At 45.9% G+C, this 22,158-nt stretch overlaps 1 protein-coding gene and 1 long non-coding RNA gene across 36 annotated transcripts in view; one reads left to right on the top strand and one right to left on the bottom strand.

Annotated features, from left to right (window-relative positions):
• Positions 1 to 1,320: 1,320 nt before the first annotated feature.
• Positions 1,321 to 4,689, bottom strand: LOC118287733. Of its 2 annotated transcripts, none has more exons than XR_007029823.1 (3): positions 4,556 to 4,689; positions 2,232 to 2,383; positions 1,321 to 2,115 (listed from the first exon to the last, which is right to left on the bottom strand). It is a non-coding gene; the product is annotated as an uncharacterized LOC118287733 (long non-coding RNA). The 2 variants fall into 2 exon arrangements; XR_007029824.1 differs by having other exon boundaries at positions 2,232 to 2,380; positions 4,556 to 4,679.
• Positions 4,690 to 4,720: 31 nt separating this feature from the next.
• The window catches only part of tcf7l2 (transcription factor 7 like 2), an 89,945-nt gene continuing 72,507 nt past the window's right edge, over positions 4,721 to 22,158 (top strand). For all 34 annotated transcript variants that reach the window (XM_035613238.2, XM_035613237.2, XM_035613235.2 and 31 more), the window contains exons 1-3: positions 4,721 to 5,094; positions 5,319 to 5,385; positions 5,641 to 5,765. In XM_035613238.2, the coding sequence (XP_035469131.1) occupies positions 4,906 to 5,094; positions 5,319 to 5,385; positions 5,641 to 5,765 (381 nt within the window). In that variant the 5' untranslated portion in view covers positions 4,721 to 4,905. The remainder of the gene's footprint in view (positions 5,095 to 5,318; positions 5,386 to 5,640; positions 5,766 to 22,158) is intronic.

Here is a 22,158-nt window from a genome sequence, read left to right as displayed (position 1 = left end):
CATTATGCACGCAAAGCTTTTAATTTCCAATGGCTTGTCCAATTGTGTCAAATGATTCGGGCGCCGAGAGCAGAGAAGCTTCTTTTTTTACCCGTACAAAAAGAAGAAAAATAAACATACGGTATTTGTAATATGCAATAATGTCATTTTTGGAAAGAGCTACTCTTTCCAAAGAGTTGCTCTGGGTAATAATAAAAAATAAAAATGTCACGTGACGTGCTGAATTTAAGCACAATGGCAAGAATACAGAATTAACCCAATGACATACAAATGCAAGCACAACGTAGATATCTGTTGTCTGATTTCCTTTTACTCTAATGAATAATATACAGCATGAATCAGTCTTTTCGCAATCAGGTAAATCCAGCATCTATTCCTCCATCCCGTCCATTCCAAAAAACCATTAGTACCCATGTAATTATGGCTTAACCACAATATTATCTTGGTGATAGAATTCATATGAGCTGTAACGACAATAAAATGCCAACATGCTTAACAGCCTCTCCCCCAACAACAGCTAAAAGTTAAATGTTAAGTCTCTTATTATCAAGTGAACAAACTTCATCGCCAGAATAAATCATCCCACAGGTACCACAAAAAAACAAGCGTTTTTTGGGGGTTTTTTTACGAGGAGAAAAGAGAAAATGTCCAGCAGTAATATGTTAATCAGCGATGAGAGACCTTTTAGCCGCTGTGCTTGGCAACATGGATGCATGATGGGTAATTAACTGTTTGCCAACATGGAGGATGTGCACTGTGCTGCCGCTGCTGCCTTCTCTGTGTAAGATGAAACAGTGAGGGTGTTTTAGAGAAGCACTTTGTTGGTCTGTGAGGTTTTGAAAACCTTTGAGTTTTTATGTAGAGTTTATTTCACTGGGTTTATTTCCGACTCAGAACGGTGGAAGACAAATTGTTGCACATGCTGCCTGTACAAAAATTACAGTAAAAGTCACAAAATCTTAATTACCAAATATTCATTGAAGGCTACTTTCAAAAAATTTGAATTTTCTGAAAATAACAAATTGATCTAAGAATTTTGATCTATAAAATATATGTTGCTGTGCAGACTCTACATATGTTAATTAAGCTGTACTGCTTTAATTTCAGATTTATTTTTTAACTTTGTCCCCTCCCCTCTTGTAAACCATAAACACATATGTGCAGTGGGATTCAGAAGAATTGTCCCTAAAATTATTTTGAATGAAAAAAATGTTTAAAGCTAAAATATGTGAAAAGCTTCCTAGATAATTTATAAGAGCATATATTGTACACATGTTTTATATATATTTCTATATATATTTCTATATGTTTATCAAGACAAAAATGATTTGTTTGTCATTATAAACATGATGTTTTTGTTTATTCACAAAAGCATGCATGCATATAATATCCAACAGCCATAAATGTGCTGAGCTCTGACATTAATTTGATTTCAAAGTTGTGGGAAGCACACACTGCGCCAGGATCACAGTGAAGCGATCAGCAAGGTGACACGACATCATGAAATAAGACAGTACCCCTTGAATAATTCAAAGTATTTGCCTCTTGCCTTGTCAATTGGCTTGAACTGTATATGGAGACAGAATTGTGATTAAATCTGCCACGAGGAGATTGGCGAATTGTGACGTGATCTGCTCAGGCTGGCTGAGTTTATGGATTGGTCATCCAGGCTGATGACGACCACAGACAGTGGAGAGCTGAAGCCGGTCGCCCACACACTGGACACTTCCTCCGTGCTCTGAGACGTGGCAGTGCACGGCTGAGGACGAACCCCCAGTTGCCACCAAATGGCTCAGAGGTGAACATGCGCACACACAGTCAACATCACCAACAGACGCCTGCTCCTGCTCCATCACTCAGAGCAGCGGCGGCCGCGCGGCCTATCATCATTTTATTAAAGGGTCCTGTAGATTAGAATCACCAGGGCGGCATCAGAGGCAGGTGTCCCCGTGGCAGGCGTGATAACACGCTGCCAGCCCCCCAGCACACTCTCAGGTACCTGCTGAGGCAATCCGGGGAGAGGCCGGCTCGGAGCCTCTCCGCTTTGGTCTGGTCTGTGTGGGCTCAGGTTTGGAGGGCCCCGAGCGGCGGGGCGTCTCTTCTTCCACTGACTGCCTAAACACAGACACGCTGGATGAGAACAAGAGGCGGCGAGCCCTTCCCCTTCCTCCCTGCTCCCTAACAACGCTGCTGGCTGCAGCCCCGCCTGCGAACGCGGGCACGGCTTTTACCTCATCCAGATAACGCACGTCAGTGCTCATCGAGCGGAAGAGTCTGCTTTCATGGTGTTGCCCCGTCTGGGTGTGCGTTGGTAGGCAGATCCGCGACACTCCGGTGCTGCACTGTGCACATATTTCCTCATCACTGCAGTTTGACAACACTGCTGGGAGCAGATACAGAGGAATTAGTGTCATAATGTTTGTTTTCATGCGTCTAACAGCATGATGACATGAAACAATATTTTTTAATCAGCAATTCTGTGTCTTGTTTTGATCTCGCAGCGATTTATTTTGCTTGAGAGGAGCCGACCATGTTGCAACAGAGTGCAAGTGTCACCTGGATGTGTGTGTGTGTGTGTGTGTGTGTGTGTGCGTGCGTGTGCGCGTGCGCGTGTACGCGTGTGTGTGTTGCAGCTCTATTTCTCGCAGTTACATTTGAAATTCATTGTTGATTTTATGATTGCTCCATCAAATATAATAGGAACTGCATTTCCCGAGCTGATGAGATAAGGGCACAGAATCACCGGTGCTGAGCTCATCATCGACATGAACACGCACGAACACATGCACAATCCCCTTGCTCAGCTGGAGCAGGCTACCCCCCCACCCATCACTTCTATATACATCTCAGGCAGGCAGTGGTATTTTTTTGTTGATGTTCTTTTGTTGTTTTTTTTTGTTAAATATTTAAAAATTGTAACATTTTCCTTTGTTCACTTTTTAAAATATTCAGTTGTTAATTAATTGGGAACCTATATAATCCAATATGTCTCATTGACTTTGAAGGAAAACAGGTTTGTGTACGTAAAACAGTAAAGTATTGCTATTCGCAACAGCAAAATACGGTTTGGTAGACATTGTCATGTGGCCAAATTATATTTTATTGCCTTTTTTTTCTATTAGCTGAAAAATCACACAATCCACATTGTTTTATTTTAAAAGGATGAATCTCTATATATAATAAAATAAAAAAAAATCCAAATGTGCATCAGTTATTTGTGTCCACTGTGGCTGCTGAGGGAGGAGAGAGAAAAAAAAATAAAAACAGCTCAGTGTGTGTGTGTGTGCAAGTGAGGAATTCAGGTTATAGTCCCAGAGGACATCACACCTGTCAAAAAAAAAAAAAAAAAGCTGGATGCAATAACCCCCCATCCCCCCCCCCCCCCCCCCCCCCCCCCCCCCCAAAAAAAAGATCTGAGGAAATATTATCTAATAAAATAAAAAATAGATCTAAGAAAAAACTGACAAAGCAGATAAAATAGGAAAACAAGCTCGGAGTAATAGCTTTGATAGAATTAAAAAAAAAAAAGAAAAGAAAAGAAAAGAAAAGAAAGGTTAAAAAAAAGAAGAAAAAAAGTAAAAAAAAAAGGTAGCTTATGGAGCCTGAATGTGAAGGATAAGGTTTTTTTTTATTTTATTTTTATTATGTTTGTAACTTAACGTGGCTCCAGAACTGTGTGACAGACTGGTGTGGAACTGGTTGCAAACAGCCTGAGGAGGTACCCCCCCCTTCACCGGAGACCGCCCATATGTGCGTTTCTCATCCACATTTGCAGGCAGCTCCTGTCTCCTGCTCCACCTCCTCCACCACCTCCACCTCCTCCACCACCTCCATCTCCCTCTTGCTCCACCTGCACCTCCACCTCCCTCCTGCTCCTCCTGCACCTCCACCTCCCTCCTGCTCCCTCCTGCTCCTCCTGCACCTCCACCTCCCTCCTGCTCCTCCTGCACCTCCACCTCCCTCCTCCTCCACCACCTCCTGCTCCTCCTCCACCTCCCTCCTGCTCCTCCTGCACCTCCACCTCCTCCACCACCTCCCTCCTCCACCTCCCTCCTGCTCCTCCTGCACCTCCACCACCTCCCTCCTCCACCACCTCCTGCACCTCCACCTCCCTCCTCCACCACCTCCATCTCCCTCTTGCTCCACCACCTCCCTGCTGCTTCCACAACTGCCTTTCTCCTCCTCACATGCTTCCCTGCAATCGCTCCCTCCCTCCCTCTCTCTCTCTCTCCCTCTCTCTCTCTTCCCTCCTCCCCCCCTCTCTCTTCCTCTCCCTCCCTCTCTCTCTTCCCTCCTCTTCCTCTCCCTCCCTCCCTCTCTCTCTCCCCTCCTCCTCTTCCCCTCCCTCCCTCCCTCTCTCTCTCTCCTTTTTTTCCCTTCCTCCTATTTATGAAAACGTCACTTCAAGTCCCTCCCTGTTTGCATCTCATTAGTTCCTTGTGTGTTTCTCCCTGTCAATAATCCTGAATCCAGACTCTCTCTATTTCCATCCCTCTCTATCTGTCAATCAGCGCCGCCTTTGAACTGAAACCCGCTCCGACCAACTTCAACTCACTCGGTCCGCGCTCCTCGGCTCCTTCTCCGGCTCCTCGTCCTGCCAAGATTCCCTCTTCTTTTTCTACTTTTGAGCGCCGGAGCTGCGGAAGACGCCAGTGCGAAGAGAGAGGACCCCCCCCCCCCGTCAAAACTTATCCTCGGACTTCTCTCGATCGCAGAGATCAGGGGGCTTTTTTTTTTTAATTCTTTTTTTTTTTTTTTACAAACTTTGTGTTGTTGTTTTTTTTGTTGTTGTTGTTGTTGTTGTTGCGGCCCCACTTGAAAAAAAAAAAAAGCCCCAAGCCGAACAACAAGTCGCCCCGTTCTGTTCCTTCTTCTCCTTCCTGAAGCGAGTGCGCTCGGGGAAACATGCCGCAGCTCAACGGCGGTGGCGGAGACGACCTGGGCGCAAACGATGAAATGATCGCGTTCAAAGACGAAGGGGAGCAGGAGGAGAAGATCTCGGACAACTCGTCGGCAGAAAGGGATTTAGCAGATGTCAAATCTTCTCTGGTGAACGAGTCGGAGACGAATCAGAACAGCTCGTCGGACTCGGAGGTGAGTGTGTGTGTGTGTGTGTGTGTGTGTGGCGGGACTCGGAGCGGCCGTCCCCGGTCCCCGGCCCCCCGGTCCCCGGTCCCCGGCCCCCCGGCCCCCCGGTCCCCCGGTCCTCGGCCCCCCGGTCCCCGGGCCCCGGGCCGGGCGTGTCGAGGCCTGCGGGCACGGAGCCGCGTGTCGCCGGGAGAACTTTAACGCTTCCCTGTGTTCCCTTGCATGTGAAGGCGGAGAGACGGCCTCCGCCCCGCGCCGAGACGTTCAGAGACAAAACGAGAGAAAGTTTAGAGGAGGGTGAGTGTTCTGCTTTTTCTTCCTCTCTGGTTCATTCTTGTGCCCCGACATGACAGTGTGTGTGTGTGTGTGTGTGTGTGTGTGTGTGTGTCCGCCCCCCCCGCGCCTCGGTCCACGAGTGCATCGGGCTTTTCTTGTCTTTTTGTGGAGAAATGAAAGTTTTCGAGGCCACTTTTATTATTTAAAAAAAGTTTTCTTCTTTCCTCCTCCTCCCTTCCACCCCCCCCCCCCCCCCCCCCCCCCCCGCCATGTTAGCTGCGAAAAGGCAAGATGGAGGGCTGTTCAAGAGCCCACCGTACCCGGGCTATCCGTTCATAATGATCCCCGACCTGTCCAGCCCCTACCTGCCCAACGGGTCCCTCTCTCCAACAGCGCGCACAGTAAGTTCGTTTGTTTACAGCTGTTACGCGCGCGCGAGCGAGCACGCGCACACACACACACACACACACACACTCCTCGCACGGAGGCAGCCGTGTTGTCAGCCACAAGTGCAGCCGATTAGAAGAAAAGAAAAGTAGAGCCAAGTTTCTTTGCACCTTCCCCCCACGAAGTGTCCAGTACCATGGCACGAGCAGCTAGCATGCTAACTGTGCTAATGACTAAAAAAAGAAAAAAGGGCACATAATGGTTCCATGTGCACGTGACATTGTTATTATTATTATTAATATTATTTCTTTTTCTTTTAAATCACTGATGTGCTCCTTGAATTTCCACTCAAACCACCTTTAAATTACATGCACAATCAATGTGGCATATTATTATTATTATTATTATGATGATAATAATAATAATAATTCTTATTGTGATTATTATTATTGTGCAGGGTCTGCTGTGTTGCATGTTTTGTGGACCCACTGAATAATGCAATTGGCTGCTGTGCTCGCACGGCCTCTCATCAAAAATGCCCTTTTTTCCTACGACACAATGTGCGGCGAGCTCTCAGACCTGCATGCCGCCTCTCTGACGCTCACTGTAAAAGCAGTGTAAAAATCCACACAAACAAAAATCAATATGCAGATGTTGCCCCCTTTCCCCCCCCCCTCCCCTCTCCAAGTGATTTGCATGTGTCAAAGCCAGTGAAGACATTACGCCAAAAAGGTGCATGCATTAAAAATTTGACAGCTATTTCTATTTTCCCCGCCCCAAAAACATTAAATAATTATAACAATTTTTTTTTTTGGTTGATGCTTATATATTTTATGTGCTCTGCATGTGCACCACCTTTGCTTGTAATGAGGTATCAAAAAAAATAAAAAACAAAAAAAGCATGGGCCATGCACACCCCATATTTATAAATAAATTCATGTTATTTATTTAGTCACAATCAGCAGAGCTATAATTATGCACACTTACTCATTTGCTCAGCACCTCACCAGTCCCACTGGGCAATGGCAATCCTTAAGCAGCATCATTTTTTTAAATTTTTTCAGCCATGGGTGTCTCTCTGCCCCCCTATTTTAAACGGTTGCAATTACAAGTCTGTGCTTTAGGACCTGTCATCTCATTTTACAAGGTTAAGGCAAAGACCGGGCATTAGGAAATATGACCCCCTCCACCCCCCACCACCAGCAGCACCTCAGCTCTGCCTAACGAAACTGATATTTGGTACCTCAATTTTTCTTTTTTTTCTGTACGCTGTGCACACCTTGAAAATAAATGCACATCTGACACATAATGCCTCCTTTTGTGTTTGACACAATTTCTGCTTTTGAGTTCAACACGATCACCCTGGGTTTCACTCGAAATAATTTTTTGCTGCTTACACAATTCTCTCTAAGTGTGTGTGTGTGTGTTTGTGTGTGTGTGTGTGTGTGTGTGTGTGTGTGTGTGTTTTATAGTTTAAAAGATTTTATCATTCCCGGCATTTGCACACAGGAGAACATTTTGCCATTCTTTCCTTCTTAGTCAGCCAGCCTTGTTAACGCCACCGACTGGTATGTGGAATTAGTTTGCTCATTATTCTCATCAGTACTCGGAACACAAACGCACATTCACAACAACACACGTGAACTGAAGCAGTTCCTTGTGTCAGTGGCGGAGGTTTGTGTTTTTTTCTTTCTTTGTGACTGTCACAGCGCTACATCCTGCGCGAGTCCGCGCTGCGCTCATTTCATTGTGCTCATGCAGCATTTAGACAGGCAGTAAATTGTGCAGTATGGCTGGAGGATGCTGCGGCGAGACAGTGTTGACCTTTGCCCTCTTAATTCCAGCCCTGAAATACTATTTTCAGACATTTGACAGAAGACGGAAAGGAATCTTTTTTTATTTTTTTAAATGCACGTTCCCTGATTAGTCCCCTGTTCTTTGGTCTCCTCTAAACGCCACTTTCTTCTGTTTCGAGCTCCAGCCATTGCAGATATATCTAAAGGCCCGTTGAGGAGATACTTTATTGGACAAGACTCATTCCAGCTTCATTCACACATCCACCTGAACAGTGACTGAAGATGAACATGGTTTTCAGTTGGCAGTGGTCCTCTGACGACGTGCAGCCTCGGCCCCCACCGTCTGCAGCGTCCTGTGTGTCCAGCCATTAGAGCTTTGAAGTCAGCGGTCGCTGTAATATAAATGTATTAGACTTAAAGCTGGCATAAATAATTCACCTGGACATTGATTAGCTGTCTTGCTCCCTAACATGTCACGAGAGGCGCTGAATATGACTGCTAGTATTATTGGAATGAGACTCCCTCTGTCTCGTCATGAGGCTTTGATTCTCGCTGCTTTTCCCTTCGTTTTTTTCTTCTCCTGCTCCTCTGGCTTTGGACGATGCTGTGATATTATTTTCTAGAATGTGGATTTCAACATATAGGGCCCTTTAAAAAAAAAAAAAAAAATCTGTATATTTCTGTATTTATTATTAAGGGGTTTAAAAATTTTGATTATTTTTTTTTCTTTTTATGATTAATTTTACAGAGCATAATTGTGATCAATTTAGATTTTATTTGTCAGTTGGCACTGGTCCTGCTCTGTTTGGACACATTACCTTGTTTCTGTAATTTCAGTCTTTGCATGACTTGAGGGGGAGCAGAAAAAAAATTCCTGCATGTGGCCGTTACCATAATTTGTCGAACCTCAGGGAGCCACAACCAGTGAGAATTTGTTTTTCCTACCACCTAAGTCCAAAGAGGCTCACAATTTAGTATCATTTAGCAATTTGACATGACGCTGTGCCCGGGCTTTAAAAGCCCTCTTGCCCCCGTCTCCCCTTCGCCTCTCCCTGCCGTCTCCCTCCTCCCTAAACCTCACACAAAGGCCTGCTGGATCACTGGGCGTAGGTTGAATTGGAGAAGTGGCCTGGCCAGTTCACCCCAGTTTTATGTCTCCTTTGCCCCCCCCCCCCCCCCCTGTTCCCTTTGCTCTCTCTACCTCCCTTGCTCTCGCTGTCTACCTTTTGTTTCCTGCCGATGCTAACACGGGGCTTGTGAAAAAAAGGCGATGGGTTAACTCCGGTGCTGTGGGCTAACATCACACCTCAACAGGTCTGGAGACGCAGAGGCTGAGGGAGGGAGAGCGGGATCTGGGCGGCCTGCTCTCCTGCATCGGGGCTGTAGGGCCGTAAATCCACCGGCTTTATTTACTGCTTCTCGGACTTATGAATGTTAAGATATTTGACGCCACCCCTGGCCCCATAATTCTCCAGGCCTGGAGACTTTTGGCGGAGGTTTTGAGTTTCGACGTATAATTACGTGCAGTTTAAAAAAAGAACAAGAAATTGTGTGTGTGTGTGTGTGTGTGTGTGTGTGTGTGTGTGTGTGTGTGTGTGTGTGTGTGTGTGTGTGTGTGTGTGTGTGTGTGTGTGTGTGTGTGTGTGTGTGTGTGTGTGTGTGTGTGTGTGTGTGTGTGTGTGTGTGTGTGTGTGTGTGTGTGTGTGTGTGTGTGTGGGGTGTGTGTGGTTGGGGGTGGGTGAAAACGCAACACCAAGCATCCACCGCTGTGTTTAGAGTGAAAAAAGATGCTTTCAGAACCTGTGGCGATTCTACTAAGAGAGGGTGGAAAGGCTTTGTGTAGTTGAAACAATAGCTTGTCTCTTTGTTTCAGTCGTGTTGTCGTGCTCATATTGCTGCAGATTCACCTTAAAAAAAAAAAAAAGAAATAGAGAGAAAAAAAAATCCACTTGCTCGAGACAGACTCCTTCCTTTTTATCTTTTTTTTTTTCTTCATTTTTGGAAGAAATAATGGGGGATTTTCTGGTCAGATTAACTGTAATGAACATGCAGGAATGAATGCAACACTACCTCCTTTGTGCTCACGTGCACACACACACACACACACACACACACATCGCTGTGGCCTTATCTGTTGTAATTGACACAGACGCACGGTATCTTTCCTAAACGTGGCAGCAGCATATGCATAACAATGGTGTATCATATGGATTAGGTGTGTTCGGCTGCTGTAAATGGATTTTTGTCTGTGACAAGAGGAAAGATAGTTTAATACGGATTTATGGGACAAGGCCCACACCTTATCAAATTGGCTTTACATGCTAATGGGGCCTAATTGGTGTCCACGGGGGGTTTGGTGGCACGACGCGGCTGCATTTTGTTGCCTCTAGCCGCAAAATGGACTCTGAATTTAGTTGGAAGGTTGCGCTCCTTTTGTCTTGCAAATCACTTTTGTTTACAAAGTATGGCGGAAGCGGCTCCTGCATCCTCTGCCTCTCTCTCCCTCTCCCTCTCTGTCCCCCTACCACCGCTCCTCTCTGCGCTCCCTCTCTCTCTGCTGTGTCTCTCATCCCATGCAAGGAGAAGGGGAAAAGAAAAGGTCCTTATTTTTCTTCTCAATAAACAGTCATAAAAAGTACAATCTGCTTTGGATTTGAGGAGTTAAGTTGGGGGGGGGGGATGTTTGGGGGGGAGTGGAAGCAAAGTTTGGCACCATTAAACTAAAATTGAGGCCTGCTAAACATTAGCGGTGCACGGCACATTCTCGGAGCTTAATTAGTACGAACTGTAATTGTTCATGGTCTGCCAATAGGAGTAATGCTCAGGAAAAGTGGAGTTGCACTAAATCGGCCCAGGGTTTTTAAAACAATAAATCACTTGCATATTTGTGCCGTGATTCAGATGGAGGCTCGACCTCTCCCATCTCGACATGTGGTAAATTGTAAAGTCAATGAATCGCAGATGTGTGTGTGTGTGGGGGGGGGGGTTAGTGGTGATGGTGATGGTTGTGGAGGAGGGGGGACTCAGAGAGAGAAGGGAGAAGGAGTACAGTAAGGTTTTGTTAGTGCCTGGTGAATGAATGGAAAAGATTTGTGCAGTAAATATTTACTGAGGAGATATAGTTATATATATTTTTCTCTCTCTTAGTTTGTGGGGCTTAATTGTCTAATGCTGATGATGTTGGCAGGCTGAGCCGTGTGAGAGCTTACGCGCCCGTCGATCTGTCACTGCTTGAAACACCACAGAGGGAAAAAGAAAAAAGAAATCACTCAGTTTGTGGGTGTGTTTCTAATCAGATTTTTAACTCGTGCGAAGGGAGCAGTGGTTCCCTGGTGGCGCTGCGAGCTGGGTTTGGGTGTAGCTCAAATTCAGCTGCAGTCAAGTCTGGTTTGGAGTTTTAACATTTTTTATAATTAAATCATTGCATTGGTTGTTTTGATTTTTGATTTTTATATAATAATAGATAATCTGACGACAAATTTTGACTTCAATGTGACAGATTAGGCCTGTTACCCATTAAATCGCAGCACAGCCTGGATTTTTATCCATTTTCTGGTGGGAACGCAAATTATTCTCAGAATGGACGGATACACTTTTACCTCCCGTATCCTTCCCTGTTTCTGTCAGTGAGCCACCACACTCTGCTTTTCTGCGTCTGAGCAAAGAAAAAAAAAAAAGGCATTAGTTTAGCAGCTGTGCACTGGTGCCCCCCCCCCCAACCAGCCCCGAGTGTAACCCCCTCCTCTCCCAGACACAACCCCCCCCCTCTCTCGCTCTTTCTCCCATGCATTTCTATAGAGCTCCACACAAAGATAGTACTGTACATCTGGAATGCAACTTTTGTCATCTGTTAAATATAGGCTAGCTCCTAGGCTCCTGGCCCACAGGGCTCGGGGCTCCCTGAAACATGGAAATTAAATTATTCTGTGTGTGTGTTTGTGTGTACGTGCATGTGGCCACCAGTTAAAATTGTATCAGTATACAGAGCATGTTGCTTTTTATTATTTATTTTCTGTTTTTTCCATGGTAGACAGCACATTTTGAACCCCCTAGAATCGTTGGCAAGTTCCACTTTTAATTTGAAAAGCAGCGAATGCACAGAACCAGATCTTGGGGGTTGTTGACCATTGATCGTTCGAAACCAAAAAACTCTATAGAAAACTAAAACTTGAATGTACACCAAACTGCCTCATAGTACTTACACGGGCCTTTTTGAATTTAAAAATCTTGAAGGACCATGTATACGAGACCCATTCTCGGCCCCTGTTAAATGGCCGCTAGTAGAAACACGTGTTGACACTGTTGGTTGGTAGAATGCGAAGCTTCCTCTCACTTTGCAGCCAATAGAGTTTTGAATGAAGATTTACTGAAGATGGTGATAATTCTACGTGGTCGCTGGGGTTTGGGGATTTTCTTGGCAGTGTTGCTCAACTGCGCTCTGCTGAAAACATAAGGTTCAAAATTAGTATTGATCGCACCTTTCAGATACAAAGGCGATGGTGAGGATGAGCTTGTTTCACGACACCATTACTTAGAATCTGTATTTTGCAGAAAGTGGCCCAGTTACAAAACCACTGAAAAGCTGTTTTTTTTTATTAAGCCAGTTAAAGTTCCTGTGAATTTTTCAAATATTTTGTGCTGTGGTTCAGTTAATGTTCATCTAGTCACAAAAAGTTCATGTTTGATTGAGGAAAATAAATTATGTGACGATATGAGCCTCACAAAACTGAGCTCAGGTGTCATTCCAGAAATACTTGTGATATGTCAGTCTTATTTTTTTTTTCTTCTTCTTCTTCTTTTCCTTGCCTGAATGTGCATATTTCTCTAAGTTATTTCATAATGGGACCAGAGTGCTCCAGTAGCCAAATGAGTTCACCAGTAGCTGAGTAGGAGGGAAATGACGGGGTGGGAGGGGGGCTGGGGGGAGAGAAAAGCGGGAAATGTGTGTTAGGACTCTCTCTGTGTGTGTGTGTGTGTGTGTGTGTGTGTGTGTGTGTGTGTGTGTGTGTGTGTGTGTGTGTGTGTGTGTGTGTGTGTGTGTGTGTGTGTGTGTGTGTGTGTGTGTGTGTGTGTGTGTGTGTGTGTGTGTGTGTGTGTGTGTGTGTGTGTGTGTGTGTGTGTGTGTGGAGGGGGGACGGACGGTGGGGCGACGGCAAGGGAGCTGGGGGTCGGCCGCACAAAAGCCTTCTGAATAGAGCGGATAATTGCTGTTAATGCCAGGGCAATGAGAGCAGCGACAGTTCCTGGTTAGATGTCCAAACAATAGTGGCCCTAGGCTTCACATTTATCTTCCCGTAAAAAAAAGAAAAGAAAAAAAAGAAAGGAAGGAAAAAAAAAAGAAAGAAAGAAGGAGAGCAGGGCCAAGATTGAAGCATGCAAGTTCCTGTTTCCAGCCACGCTTGACGAGCAGGCATATGTTCACGTATGTGGCTTCTGAACACCCCCCCCCCCCCCCCCCCCCCCGCCCCCCCTCCACGTTGCTCTCAGTGCTTCCCACCCTCATTGTTATCACACACCCCCAAAAAAAAATTAGCCTGAAATGTTCTGGGTTGAGAGGGCCGCTGTGACGCTGGAGGAATTCTAGTGGTGCCGGCCTTCTGTTTGGATTGTGGAGTGTGTTTGGGGAAGGGTCAAAGTGCACCGGCGCTGACATGCTTTTCGTTGAGAAAGGAGATTCCCCTCTTAGCCCATTATTTTTTATTTTTTTTACCACAACCGACAGAGAGTGCTTGAGTCTCCATTGGAGAGTTTTTCTTTTTTTCTTTTTTTTCAGTCTGTGTGTGTGTGCATGCAGGGAGGAGGTGCCACACTGCCATCACAGCTCTTAATGATCATGTCGAGCTAGATAATGACTAGCCGTGCCAGTGTGCAGTGAACACCTGTGGTACACACCAGCCTTTTTATGGATGTGGTAGAATGCTGTGGAACGCACCACAGAAGAAGGATCTCGTTCGTTCCAGAATGATTTTGAAATCCTTTTTTTCCTCTGGCGCATGAATACTCAAGCAGCAGTGGGAGACAACACAGGCACGGCCCTCATCAGCCAATCTGATTTTGAACATAAAACGAAAACAAAAGAAACACCTGTTACCTGTCGTGACGGTTGGAGCTCCCATATTCTGCAGCATTTTGATTCTCATTGCAACATATTAAACGTAAATAATGTCAAACTCTATATGCGACATTGGCTACGTACAGTATATTATGCAGAAGTTGTTATTCAGCAGTCTTGTTCCGTGACCCCCCCGTCTATATCTGCAGTCTTAATGTAGTCCAGGGAAAATCTGTATGCAGATAATCTGTTCGAAATGGGCTCAGATGGGAAAGGAGGCGCACTGTGTGAGCTAAACACATAATGGAGGAGTTTAAGGTGATAAAACTCCAGTCTGTGTATTTTTAATCTACTAATTAAACTTTTAATTGTAGCAGGATAATCTCCAAGGAGTGTGTGTGATTGTGTGTGTGTGTGTGTGTGTGTGTGTTTGGGAAGCGGAGTGATTCCACTAATGAGGTGATCGTCAGCTTGTTTGTCGTTAAAGGTGGTGGATTCATAGCTGACTGCAAAAGGTGAGGGAGGTATTTTAGAGTGCAAGCAGAAATAAATTCATCTACTAATCTGCGGATTATGGTAGGATTTGGGAAAAGAAAAAAAATGCTGGCGAGATTACTTAGAAATGCACAAGGCTAATAAAATGTAACCCCTTTACCCTGACTTGCAGTGTGGAACAGTGTTAGATTCCCCTTCTGTTTTTCTTCTTTTCTTTGCTGATGAACCAATTCCAGTGGAAAACAGATTAAGAGTAAATTCCTGCGTTAGCTCTTAAACCAGCTGTTAGAAACCTATTTACACACAATAATAATACGCCTTTTGTGAAGAGACAGCTGTCAACTTGTGTACGGCACTAGATAACATTTCATGTGAACAGCTTGTCACATCCAAACATGGCACATGAGCACTGGGCTGCCAACTATTGTGCAGGTAATGGTTTATGTGGAGTGTTTGTTTTGCTCGGGAAGCGCTGCATCGAGCAATATTATAGGTTTGTGCAAATTTAAATAGATTGCATTGTTATTTCCTATTTTCCGTCTCCCATTCTTTCATTCATACTTACTCGTACAATAAATAACACTTATTGTTTCTCTCACCTAAAATCCATCTGTTTAACTGCACTCATGATGCGCAGCAGCGAAAACTCAAAACACATGTATGGATGTTGTTTAAGCGCCCTTTTAAACCTTAAAACTTCCATGTCCTCCACCGGCCCTCAGTATTACGCGTTCATTCCACTCCAGTGAGAGGACGGTGTGTCAGCGGTGATCAGGGTCAATTCCGAAAGTGAACAAATTGACTCACGGCACTGAGTGAACCGTCAATTGCCTCCCTCCCTCGAGGGGTCAGAGTGAATGGAGTGCCTTGTTTGGACAACCGTCCCGCGGTGAGATGAGTGGCCTTTACCATTAAGCCGCGGGGGTACAGCCTTCTAGACAGACAGACAGACAGACAGACAGAGGAAGCAAATGAACTGGCAGACAAACGGATAGGCGAGAGGGGAAACAATGCAATCTAGTCACCCTGAAATTACTGTTTGATTGACATAATGATCCACAGTTCACCATCATTGGCAGCTCTGATGGTGTCCGCTGCTGTGGCATTGACACCGGGAGGAAGCAATGATTCCCTATAATAAAACTAGTCCTGAATGTCGGCTGATTTAGTGGATTTGTGTTAAAGATTACTTTTTTTATTTCTGTACTTAGGGTTAGGGTTGTAGTTTGACACAGGACGATTTTTCTAGGACTATTGTTCTGCATCCTGGTTTTGCCAATGATGTGTGATGTGATGTCTAATATTAACACCACCCGTTTGTCTTTGGTGGATAAACCATTCAGTAGATGCTGGCCTGTAACCTTCATGATGACGATGATGACGACGACGACCTTTAGTTTTTAAAAAAAAATATATATACAAGTGGGGTCTAAAAAGTCTTGGCTTGTGCTGAGCACCTGAACATCTTTAGCCAGGATTAAAATTGGTGAGGCGATGCTATGTGTTTGTATGAAAAACATATGCTGAGCCTTAAAAAATAATAATTCTGAGATGGCCGCTTTCGTTTGCTATCCTTTGGCATGTGCGCCAAAGGTTCATTTCAGGCGTTAACTGTGTCTGAAACCTGTTCAGTCATAATGAAAGTTAAGATAACGGACTGGCATCACGAAGCAGGGGTGGCCTTTGTGTCATGTGAAGCACGTCACGGTGCCCTTTGGAACCACCAGGCTCTTTATCTCCTCTTTACGGCCTCCTGTATCTTTATTGGCGCCCACACTTTGCATATTTCAAATATCAATAAAGATAACTGTCCGGCTCAGTCATTACAGGTGGCTACGAGTGGTTAAGATCTCATGGTGGATCCCTCAGCGAAGTGATGATTCTGGCTAATCTCTCTTCTGCGGGAGGTCGGCGTAGACTGTGGCAGTCAGCGTTTTGAAGTAGCTGGAGGGAGCGCTAAGGAGCATTTCCAGGAGATGAGTCCAGTTTTGCATGTCTATAAAAGCCCTTTGTCTGTCGTGGATGACCCTTGCTGTTGTAAGGCCTGTATCTGTCTCTGCTCAGGCAGCCAGGCAGGCAGGCAGGCAGGCCTGCAGTGAGGATGCAGCAGCTGGCTGGGGCCCGGCACAGGAATGCTGTGTGTGCTGTTTAAACAGTGGCTCGTCTCAGGGCAAGCCTGGAGGAGCGGAGAGGGAAGGAAGTTGCTGCGTGTTTACTTAGCTGAATTGTCCTTTGGGCCCCCCCAGTGTCTAATGCACTTCTGTGCAAACATTCACGAGTGTGGAGATGACCCCCACTGATGCTGGTGTTCACAGCTCTGCCTCTGCTCTGAAAGTGTGTGTGTGTGTGTGTGTGTGAAAAACGAGGACTCATTGCCACTACTTTCTACCCTACTGTGGGTGTTTGCTGCTTTAACCTGGAGGCTTGGATGATAGATAAAATAGTATTACAAGGCTCTATTTATCACACTGAGGGAAGGGCAAGAGATATACAGACAGATGAAGCGATAGCAGGCACCTCAACCGGCGTCCTGTCCAACAAGCAGCCCGACATTGACATACGGCGGTGTCGTCAAGCTAATTGTTGTTTGAATTACCTGTTATGATTCGATGACAAATCTCTCACACTCTTGCCACCGGAGCGGAAAATGTATCCGGGGGATTGGCATGATCTTCGTGAGTGTGTAAACCTGGCTTCAACAAGATGGATAAATGCAATTATTGGGCAGACCTGGGGAGGAGAAAATCCATTTAAAGCCCGTAAAGCTAAGCAGGGGCCGTGGTTAATTCATTTGGCCAATTTGGGGGTGATGTACGAGTGTCAGGGCACATTAGTCAGGCGAGGGGGAGGCGAGTGTGTGTGTTGGTTCAATGGGTTGGGTGGATGTGGGTGTGTATTGTTTTTGGAGAGAGTTGTGATGGCGACATGTGAAGATCAGTCTCTTTGAGTTCCTAGTCGCTTACTTTTTGGTCACTCCTCCCTCCTTTGCTGTCTCAGTGGACAAAACAAATGGAGCCTGGACATGGAAATGACAAAAAAGACGCACTGAGTGGGAGGGAGGCGGGAATGCTTTGCAAGTGAGGTGGGGAAAAACGCGGATGTGGTCCGCTCGGCGGCAGAGTACCAGCATGCTTTGCCATACTGCGAGCTCAATCCGGTCCTGTCGGCCCCCCCGTATCCTGTGAGTTAAACGACTGTCCTTTTTAAGCAGCAGTTGTGGCCACGCTGTGACCAGTCATAGTAATTAAATGTCACACAAGTGCAGACCCATAACATAACATTGACACGGGTTCTCGTGTCAATCTGTCAAAAAGTGTCTTAACAAACATTTTAATTTCCGTGTAATTAGAATTGAGTGAAATATAGAAGTGCAAGCTGAATAAAAAACCAACCATCAAATGAAATGTTGTTTTAGGGTTTGTGTTAATGTTTATGGCGTTTGACTCTGATGGCCTCAAATCAGGACAGTTTCAAATTGAGTTGTAAAGTTGTCGATGCCAGCGGTTTACTGTTGGTAGGCGAGGCTGTCAGCACAGTGGCTGACTCACCTGAGGAATGAAATCACTTTAATTTTGTTTTCTTGAAAGCTCCTCAGGCTGCTCGGTGCTTCACGTTATTTTCAGATGCGTTTTTCTCACCCTGCGTGGAACAGATTTGTGTTTATCAACCGTTGAGAGGCACTGAACATTAGGTGGCTTCACTCTGTTTAGTCTGTTACACAGCCATTGTGTCGCTGGAGCAAAACCACTCAGCGGTTACACAAGCTGAGCGCTATGCAAAAACAGCGGTTGGAGCATAGCCGGGCTGGTGAGAGGCGTTGAGGGAAGCTTTGGTTTACAGCCCCAAGCCACAGCCTGAATCAGGGCAGGTTTTGCTATCAGACGGAGAGACATGAGTGGCAAAGACCTCGCTCACTATGATGCCGATTCTTTATAAGTGGTTGGGATCATACTTAAGTGCCTCTCGGCTCTGTAGATTTGGATTTCCAGTGTGCACACTTGTTTGCCGCCTGTGCTGGAGACGGTGAATGTTAGCATTTGTCACCTGTCTGCCAGGCAGCCGCCCTCAGGAAACCAGAGTCGGTGTGAATGCCGGGGCCTGTCAAAGACAGGTGCCAGCTCTGCCGCCCATTCCTGCCGCACAGCAGCTGGGGGGAAGAGTGCGAGGCCCACGGTAAAGTCAAGTGTGGGGCCTTTGGGAGACGGCATCAGCTAGAATTCCCTGCTTGTGGGCAAATGGGCAGGCCTCTGCAGCATAAGGTGCAAACATGCCACGTGCGCCTGTGCATGCTCCTTCTGCAGCCACTGGGAATACCAAACATTCTGTGCCCTTGTCTTTGCTCTTCTCTGGGGTTAGATAATGTTGTGCTCTGAAAGGAACTTTTATGACGCACTTTTGCTTATGTGTAAGAGTGATGAAAAGCTAAGAGTGAACATGGAATTAGGTTTTTACCTGCATTTAGACAGAGCTGGAATTGCGCTTGACCCACCAAACTGCCTGCAATTGGCAGTGGCTGCAGAGAGATGGGCAACAGATATGCAAACATACTAGGATTGCATCATTGCAGACGTGAGATCTCTCATGTACGAGTGAACACCATTAACCACGAGTTCACTGGGGTGTTCACTGTTGCCTAGTTATAAAATGGCAAAGCAATGAAATGTTTTCTAGAGATTTGATTCAGTCATGGTTGGATTCTGTGTTTTTGCCCTCAGAGTGTGATCATCACATTCATTTATGCCCTGTTGCAGTTTCATTCGAATTCAGAAGTTCATTTACCCAGAACAGTATTAGGAATGCAGATTGCCTTGTAACTGAATCATCGTGTGAAAATCCCCCTTCGGACCGCCTCGACTAATGTCTTTATGCCTCAAACTTCTTACAGTACTGTGAACTTTGCGGTATTAAGCAGCTTCCATAACAAGCCGAGTAATGGCACAACTGGAAAGATGAACAGGAAACCTCCCCCGTCCTCTCAGGATGGTGGGGTTGTAGCTGTGCCTGGGAGCCATTACTGTAAGTCCTCTGAGCCTCCGGGGGAAGTTCCACGGACCCTTTCTTCTCATTTTCTACACTCGCCTCTAGGATCACTTTTGAGTCCTGAATTCTGAAAATCATGTGCTGTAAATATGTAGATCTTGTCGTCATCTTCTGATCCGCCCGTTCACTTCTTCCCAGATGCTTGCCCACCCTCATGGGAGAACAACTGCTGGCTGCCGTCTATAGGCCAGTAAAATTCCTCACCCTGACTCAGGAAAAAAAAATAAATGGAAGGTTTCTATATGCTCCCACAGATCATTTTACATCAGTAGATGTGCCTCCCAACACAACTGTTCCCAGTTAGTGGTGAGCTGCCAGTCTTATTATGGTAACCAGCGGGACAAATGTTTTTCACGACCATTATGTGTAGTTTCATTCTCCGTGGCTTGGTTGTAAAGTTAATGAAGCCATTGAACCAACGTGTTAATATTCTTCCTCTTATGCTTTGGTGAATTCAGGAGTAAACATTGGCTACTGCTGGGACTAGACAAAGTTCTAGTTTAAATGACATTTAATATGTCAAGTCGTGCAGGCTGAAACATTATTTTTTTGGGGCATGTCCGAGATCCAAATTATGGTAATTGAGTTATTGTTAGGACTTGCACATTTAGAAGTGATCTCACTCAAATCATTTGACATTAATGAGGCCAGTCAGCACATTTGGTTTGCTGTTATTTAGCTCTGTGGTCGTGTTAAATCATAGGCAGGCTGAGGGAGGAGAGGCCTCACCTAACAGCCAATGGTGAATAAGTAGCAAAGCTCAGGCCTGAACTTGAAGAGAATCTTGTTCCTTGGCTGGTGAGCTCGACTGTTGGAGCTTCCCGGCCAGAGATTGAGATGCTGTGGTCTGAGACTCTGGGAAAGTTGACTTCTAATTGTTCACAGAAGCCATTGGCAGGGGGAGCTGAGAGATGATGAGGGAGGCATCAACGGGGGATGGCTGCTGAGATGAGACCGCTCACAATTGACGTTCAGGGTTTTTCAGGAGAGAGTTTGAGCCCATTGGGATGCTCCCAAATGACAAACTGGTTGTCCTAAAAAGAAAAATAACTTTTTTTCTCCTTCCTTGGCTCACTTTTAAGAGACAGACACTTTCTTCACGTTTTAAATTGGCCTTGTCATGCGGTTTCCTCAACTGGGCTGCCGGGAGCCGACTGTTTCCACATAGGCCAATGTTCTGTACCATTTTTGGTTTTGAGAAAAATAAGGGCCCGTTTTTTCTGGCACTGATCACTGTGGGATAAAACATTTTCAATTATTTTTATTCCCAAAAGCTAACACAGTCATGCGCTTGTATTCTTCACGCCTTTTTGATCTCTGTCACAGTTGCTTGGCAAGAGGGCACATCTGCCTCTGTCCTAACACTGCCACGACCCTGTAACCCCAATCCCAACTTACACACAGACACACACACACACACACACACACTTGTAGCACAAATCCTGTGTTTGTGGTGTTGTTGTTTTTTTCTGTGCGGCATAATTTAGCGAATAACATCAGTAATGATTCAATTGGGCATAAAGTAATTGAGAAGCGGCCTGCTTGCCATCTGTCTGGTGAGATTACTACATTCTGCGTAATTAAACATATGACCTTGCGGCCGTTGAGGGGAGGTGCCAGTTGGACAGCCACCGCTAAAGAGCCAGGCCGTCTTATTTGAAGTCGGGGGAGGTTGGCTGGAAAGGGGGAGAGTTGTTGTGCGGTTTCAACAGTTTTGCCCAGCTACTAAAGATAGCACAGGCTGATGTGAGTCGAGCTTAAGTGGCAGTCTCCTTTACATGGATGTGTAGTGTGTGTTTGTGTACACACCAACGAGCCCGAGTCAAAGCCCAAGTCACCAAGCCTCAGTCAATTTGGCGATGAGAGGGGAGCCCAGCTGAAATCTGAGTGATCCCTGTGTGCATACAGTGTAACCAGGAGAGGATAGAGACACCGGGGCCAATGAGAGTACAAATGTGTGTGTGTGTGTGTGTGTGTGTGTGTGTGTGTGTGTGTGTGTGTGTGTGTGTGTGTGTGTGTGTGTGTGTGTGTGTGTGTGTGTGTGTGTGTGTGTGTGTGTGTGTGTGTGTGTGTGTGTGTGTGTGTGTGTGTGTGTGTGTGTGTGTGTGTGTGTGTGTGTGTGTGTGTGTGTGTGTGTGTGTGTGTGTGTGTGAGAGAGCTGGAGGGGTCACGATGGGCTGAATGGCGGGCCGCTGTTTTAACTCCGATTTTATGTGTGGTTTTTGTTTGGACTCCTGAGGTTTGGTTTCCCTTGGACAGTGTCCAGAGGCTACAAGGCCTGCTTCTCCTCAGCTCTCCTGCGCGGCCGACGTGACGAGCCCTGCAAAGCTCCGTGATTGGATTTTCAGCGCTGATCTGGTTGTTTGGCATTGTAAACAGGGTCTTAAAGACAGGGGAGATGGTGAGCTAATGAGTCTTTACGTCAGTGGGGGTGGGGTGTGTTGTTTTCAGTCTTCATCTCCTGTCAACCTCCATTGTGGGCTCACACACCCATTCAAGAAGAGGAACCAAAACCCCTGTAGAATTCTGATGACATACAGTAAACACACATACAACTGAAAAAGACATCAGTGTGGGCAGGATGGTGTCTTACAATACTTCCGCCCAGAGGTTGGAAAAAAAAAATCCCTCTAGTTCCCCCCCAAAGCAAAAATAACCATTTTAATTGCTATGGTGGTGCTATGTTGCAGCCACAGTACGGCTGGCAGGACCCGGCTGAGGTGGCACCGGGCACTGGGGATGGGGACGAGGTCTGGGCCGGCCTCCAGGGAAATTACAGGGTGGTGTGGAGGAGGAGGAGGAGGGACGGGCGTGAAGCCTGCCTCCACTCCCTGCTGTCAGTCCAGAGAGCTACTGTTTGCAGTGAGCTAGCTGCTCTCCGTTTCATCTTTGCCCTCCGGAGATAATTGGAAATGTACTCTGTGTAAACATGTTTTTTGTTTCGGTGTTAAGTTTCACAGTTTCAGTCAGAAGGCGTGTGTATCTGTCCTGCATGCGGGGGGGGGGGGGGAAATCTTCTTTTAA

The sequence above is a fragment of the Scophthalmus maximus genome, chromosome 16 (assembly GCF_022379125.1).
Source record: "Scophthalmus maximus strain ysfricsl-2021 chromosome 16, ASM2237912v1, whole genome shotgun sequence".
Lineage (NCBI taxonomy): Eukaryota > Metazoa > Chordata > Actinopteri > Pleuronectiformes > Scophthalmidae > Scophthalmus > Scophthalmus maximus.
This window is presented reverse-complemented; position numbering and strand designations above follow the sequence as displayed.